The sequence below is a fragment of the Salmo salar genome, chromosome 02 (assembly GCF_965601325.2).
Source record: "Salmo salar chromosome 02, fSalSal1, whole genome shotgun sequence".
NCBI classification, from domain to species: Eukaryota; Metazoa; Chordata; class Actinopteri; order Salmoniformes; family Salmonidae; genus Salmo; species Salmo salar.
The window spans coordinates 49,041,216-49,047,299 of NC_138292.1; the positions used below are offsets into that span (position 1 = coordinate 49,041,216).

At 44.6% G+C, this 6,084-nt stretch overlaps 1 protein-coding gene across 2 annotated transcripts in view; it reads left to right on the forward strand.

Moving 5' to 3' along the window:
• Positions 1-5,750, forward strand: part of phactr4b (phosphatase and actin regulator 4b) — a 30,328-nt gene extending 24,578 nt beyond the window's left edge. For both annotated transcript variants that reach the window (XM_082963861.1, XM_014169671.3), the window contains 5 exons: positions 35-90; positions 517-578; positions 916-1,053; positions 4,789-4,865; positions 5,053-5,750. In XM_082963861.1, coding sequence (XP_082819987.1) covers positions 35-90; positions 517-578; positions 916-1,053; positions 4,789-4,865; positions 5,053-5,068 — 349 coding nt within the window. In that variant the 3' untranslated portion in view covers positions 5,069-5,750. The remainder of the gene's footprint in view (positions 1-34; positions 91-516; positions 579-915; positions 1,054-4,788; positions 4,866-5,052) is intronic.
• The last annotated feature ends 334 nt before the right edge of the window (positions 5,751-6,084 follow it).

Consider the following 6,084-nt stretch of genomic DNA (forward strand, 5'->3'; position numbering starts at 1 on the left):
ATGTGATGCGGATATTCTAACTTCTATCCTCTAGGCGTCTCAGCCAGAGACCCAGTGCAGAGGAGCTGGAGCAGAGAAACATCCTTCAACGTAAGTCTTTCCAACTCCCCATCACAATTTTTTCAACATGTGAAAGCTTTGTGGTGGAGGCGTGGAGCCCTTGCCTTCACCTGTCTGATCACAGAACTTCAAGGAAGGGAGGAAGGAATAATGCACTTTTATGGAATTAGAATGGGGCCTAGGTTTTCACCTAATCACTGATCAATCCCCACTGGTATTTCTCTCTCAGTAAGGATTCTTGTTATTTATATAAATGAGGCCACATTCCAAGAGCATGAGGCCACTTATCATCGTGGATTAGAAGAAAAGAATTGTCGGTGTACTTTTGTATTTGTACCTTTTATTAAGTCCCGTTGGAAATTCCAATTTTTGTGAAATGGACAACAATTGCACAATTTGGTGAATGTCTGTACAGGGTTCTAAACATTGGTTTGACTCACTCTCTCTTCTTTCCAGCCAAGAACCAGGTAGACAGGCAGGCAGAGGTCCGAGAGATCAAACGTAGGCTCACCAGGAAGGTAAGACCAGTGACACACACGCACCACTGTTACCTGTAGTAAGATAGTTCTCTCATTTAACAGAACATTTACATACAGAGGATTAAGTAGAGTGAAGTGTTATAAAACGAGCTGAGAGAAGATGGAAGGTAGTCTTCTTCAAGGGAGACTGGCATTGAGGCCCTTTATCTACTTCCCCAGATTCAGATGAACTTGTGGATACCATTTTGACTCACAAAACTACCTCTAACTTCTTTCATACTGAACATAAATTCATCTGACTCTGGGGAAGTAGATAAAGTTCATCATTGCCAAAATCCTGAAGTATCCCTTTAAACTCTTAATTTAACTCCTCTAGCTGAGTCAGAGGCCCACGGTTGCTGAGCTTCAGGCCAGAAAGATCTTGCGCTTCCACGAGTATGTCGAGGTCACCACAGCCAATGATTATGATCGGCGAGCGGACAAGCCCTGGACCAAGCTAACACCCGCCGACAAGGTACAATCAGCTGTCACTCATAGCTCCCTAAATCACGGCTTGTAATGCACTTATTTATTGACACCAGTATTAGAGGTCGACCGATTATGATTTTTCAACGCCGATGCTGATTATTGGAGGCCCAAAACAAGCCGATTAATCGGCCGATTTTTTTATTTATTTATTTGTAATAATGACAATTACACCAATACTGAATGAACACTTATTTTAACTAAATATAATACATCAATAAAATCTATTTAGCCTCAAATAAATAATGAAACATGTTCAATTTGGTTTAAATAATGCAAAAACAAAGTGTTGGAGAAGAAAGTAAAAGTGCATTATGTGCCATGTAAGAAAGCTAACGTTTAAGTTCCTTGCTCAGAACATGAGAACATATGAAAGCTGGTGATTCCTTTTAACATGAGTCTTCAATATTCCCAGGTAAGAAGTTTTAGGTTGTAGTTATTATATTAATTATAAGACTATTTCTCTCTATACGATTTGTATTTCATATACCTTTGACTATTGGATGTTCTTATAGGCACTTTAGTATTGCCAGTGTAACAGTATAGCTTCCGTCCCTCTCCTTGCTCCTACCTGGGCTCGAACCAGGAACACATCGACAACAGCCACCCTCGAAGCAGCGTTACCCATGTAGAGCAAGGGAAACAACTACTCCAAGTCTCAGCGCAAGTGACGTTTGAAACGCTATTAGCGCGCACCCGGCTAACTAGCTAGCCATTTCATATCGGTTACACCAGCCTAATCTTGGGAGTTGATAGGCTTGAAGTCATAAACAGCGCAATGCATTGCGAAGGGCTTCTGGCAAAACGCACGAAAGTGCTATTTTGAATGAATGCTTACGAGCCTGCTGGTGCTTACCATCGCTCAGTCAGACTGCTCTATCAAATCATAGACTTAATTATAACATAATAACATACAGAAACACGAGCCTTAGGTCATTAATATGGTAGAATCCGGAAACTATCACGTTTATTCTTTCAGTGAAATGCGGAACCGTTCCGTATTTTACCTAACGGGTGGCATCCATAAGTCTAAATGTTCCTGTTACATTGCACAACCTTCAATGTTATGTCATAATTACGTAAAATTCTGGCAAATTAGTTCGCAACGAGCCAGGCGGCCCAAACTGCTGCATATACCCTGACTCTGTTGCAGAGGTGACACATTTTCCCTAGTTAAAAGAAATTCATGTTAACAGGCAATATTAACTAAAGATGCAGGTTTAAAAATATATACTTGTGTATTGATTTTAAGAAAGACATTGATGTTTATGGTTAGGTACAAGTTGGTTGACGATATCCGATCCTCGTTTGCTAAGTCAAACGACACCGCTGGTCCTGCTCACACTGCCCTACCCTGTGCTTTGACCTCTTTCTCCCCTCTCTCTCCAGATGAAATCTCGCGTCTTGTGACGGCCGGCCGCCCAACAACCTGCCCACTTGACCCTATCCCCTCCTCTCTTCTCCAGACCATTTCCGGAGACCTTCTCCCCTTCCTCACCTCGCTCATCAACTCATCCTTGACCGCTGGCTACGTCCCTTCCGTCTTCAAGAGAGCGAGAGTTGCACCCCTTCTGAAAAAACCTACACTCGATCCCTCCGATGTCAACAACTACAGACCAGTATCCCTTCTTTCTTTTCTCTCCAAAACTCTTGAACGTGCCGTCCTTGGCCAGCTCTCCTGCTATCTCTCTCAGAATGACCTTCTTGATCCTAATCAGTCAGGTTTCAAGACTGGGCATTCAACTGAGACTGCTCTTCTCTGTGTCACGGAGGCTCTCCGCACTGCTAAAGCTAACTCTCTCTCCTCTGCTCTCATACTTCTAGACCTATCTGCTGCCTTTGATACTGTGAACCATCAGATCCTCCTCTCCACCCTCTCCGAGTTGGGCATCTCCGGCGCGGCCCACGCTTGGATTGCGTCCTACCTGACAGGTCGCTCCTACCAGGTGGCGTGGCGAGAATCTGTCTCCGCACCATGCGCTCTCACCACTGGTGTCCCCCAGGGCTCTGTTCTAGGCCCTCTCCTATTCTCGCTATACACCAAGTCACTTGGCTCTGTCATATCCTCACATGGTCTCTCCTATCATTGCTATGCAGACGACACACAATTAATCTTCTCCTTTCCCCCTTCTGATAACCAGGCGGCGAATCGCATCTCTGCATGTCTGTCAGACATATCAGTGTGGATGACGGATCACCAGCTCAAGCTGAACCTCGGCAAGACGGAGCTGCTCTTCCTCCCGGGGAAGGACTGCCCGTTCCATGATCTCGCCATCACGGTTGACAACTCCCTTGTGTCCTCCTCCCAGAGTGCTAAGAACCTTGGCGTGATCCTGGACAACACCCTGTCGTTCTCCACTAACATCAAGGCGGTGACCCGATCCTGTAGGTTCATGCTCTACAACATTCGCAGAGTACGACCCTGCCTCACACAGGAAGCGGCGCAGGTCCTAATCCAGGCACTTGTCATCTCCCGTCTGGATTACTGCAACTCGCTGTTGGCTGGGCTCCCTGCCTGTGCCATTAAACCCCTACAACTCATCCAGAACGCCGCAGCCCATCTGGTGTTCAACCTTCCCAAGTTCTCTCACGTCACCCCGCTCCTCCGCTCTCTCCACTGGCTTCCAGTTGAAGCTCGCATCCGCTACAAGACCATGGTGATTGCCTACGGAGCTGTGAAGGGAACGGCACCTCCATACCTTCAGGCTCTGATCAGGCCCTACACCCAAACAAGGGCACTGCGTTCATCCACCACTGGCCTGCTGGCCCCCCTACCTCTGAGGAAGCACAGTTCCCGCTCAGCCCAGTCAAAACTGTTCGCTGCTCTGGCACCCCAATGGTGGAACAAGCTCCCTCACGACGCCAGGACAGCGGAGTCAATCACCACCTTCCGGAGACACCTGAAACCCCACCTCTTTAAGGAATACCTAGGATAGGATAAAGTAATCCTTCGAACCCCCCCCCGCCCCCCCCCTTAAAATATTTAGATGCACTATTGTAAAGTGGTTGTTCCACTGGATATCATAAGGTGAATGCACCATTTTGTAAGTCGCTCTGGATAAGAGCGTCTGCTAAATGACTTAAATGTAAATGTAAGTTGGAGCAACGACAGACCTTTTTTGCGAATGTGCACCGCATCGATTATATGCAACGCAGGACAGGCTAGATAAACTAGTAATATCATCAACCATGTGTAGTTAACTAGTGATTATGATTAATTGATTGTTTTTATAAGATAAGTTTAATGCTAGCTAGCAAGTTACCTTGGCTTCTTACTGCATTCGCGTAACAGGCAGGCTCCTCGTGGAGTACAATGTAAAGCAGGTGGTTGGAGCGTTCGACTAGTTAACCATAAGGTTGCATCCCCAAGCTGACAAGGTAAAAATCTGTTGTTCTGCCCCTGAACAAGGCAGTTAACCCACCGTTCCTAGGCCATCATTGAAAATAAGAATGTGTTTTTAACTGACTTGCCTAGTTAAAAAATATTTGTATAAAAAAGAAATCTTTCAAAAATATTGGCAAATCGGTGGCCAAAAATACCGATTACCGATTGTTATGAAAACTTGAAATCGGCCCTAATTAATCGGCCATTCCGATTAATCGGTCGACCTCTAACCAGTATATCTTATTGCCCAGTAAAGAAAGTATATATTTCTGTCTTTACTTTAGTATTTAGATGCTGTTTATGCAAGTCTTCACTATTAACTTTCCCTCCTTCGTCCAGGCTGCCATTCGGAAGGAGCTCAATGACTTTAAGAGTTCTGAAATGGAGGTTCATGAAGACAGTAGGATCTATACAAGGTACTTCCTCAGCTTATGGACAACATGAAGTTATATACACCATTCCATAATATAGATCTTGAATTAACATACCAAGACATTTGTTTCGGTCCCTTTAATTTGCGGCTCTTACAGCCTTGGAAAATATATTTTTGATATGTTGAGTTGTTGTGATTGATCGAATTATCATTGATGTCCCTTTCTTTAGGTTCCACCGGCCTTAGCATCCACCCCATACTGGAAAGCACTTTCTTAACCAGTGGCCAGCAGAGTCTCTGGAGAGGAGTCGTAGGGTCTTGGTGCTCCCTAAACAGACTGCCTTTTTATGTTGCTGAATGTACTGTACAGATCATCGAGGAAGGCCCTGGAATTGACTGAACTGAAAACGGGGACTGAGGACCAGATGCAGTATTTCTCCCGGACAGTAGGGGGAACCAACTGCCAACAAAGTGGAGAGCTGGCAAATCAAATCAAATTTGGGCAGATGGGCTTGACCGAGAGGGCTGACTGGGAGCCACTCTGCTGATTTGTGTTATCCCTCAGGGACTTGGTTCCACTGACAACGACCTTTTGCCGCCTCTTTCGATGTTGCCTTTTTTTCTGCTTTTACTCTGTATGGCACAGTTAACCTATGTTGCAGAGATGTAAATGTAAGAACATTACAGTCATAATAATGACGGCTACAATAATAAACACAGTAATAATACATATTAGAAAGGAAGCTGCAGAAAGAGGATGAGGAGGAAGAGGACTGTGGGATTTGCCGTTCCCAAGACTGGAAAAGCTCTGGGATAATTGTGTATAGATTTCTGTGATTGGTTAGACTGAAACTTTGGAGAGTTCTACTAATGACAACTGTAATGAATAATATTTTGATCACAACATAAATTACTGCTTTTATTTGAACCTGTTTTGTAGTGTGCATTTTTACATTTTAGTCATTTAGCAGACGCTCTTATCCAGAGCGACTTACAGGAGCAATTAGGGTTAAGTGCCTTGCTTAAGGGCACATCAGCAGATTTTGTCCGCCTAGTCGGCTTGGATTCAAACCAGCAAACCTTTGGTTACTGGCCCAACGTCCTTAACCGCTAGCCTGCCCTGCCTGTATTTGTATTTGGCTGTAACGTGGGGTGAGCATTTGAGCTTATACTAGTCATAGGAAAGAACACAATGAGGAGGTAGTTGGTGTGCTGTTCATTTTATTTTTATTTGTTTCGTTCTTTTTTTGCCAGACACTGAT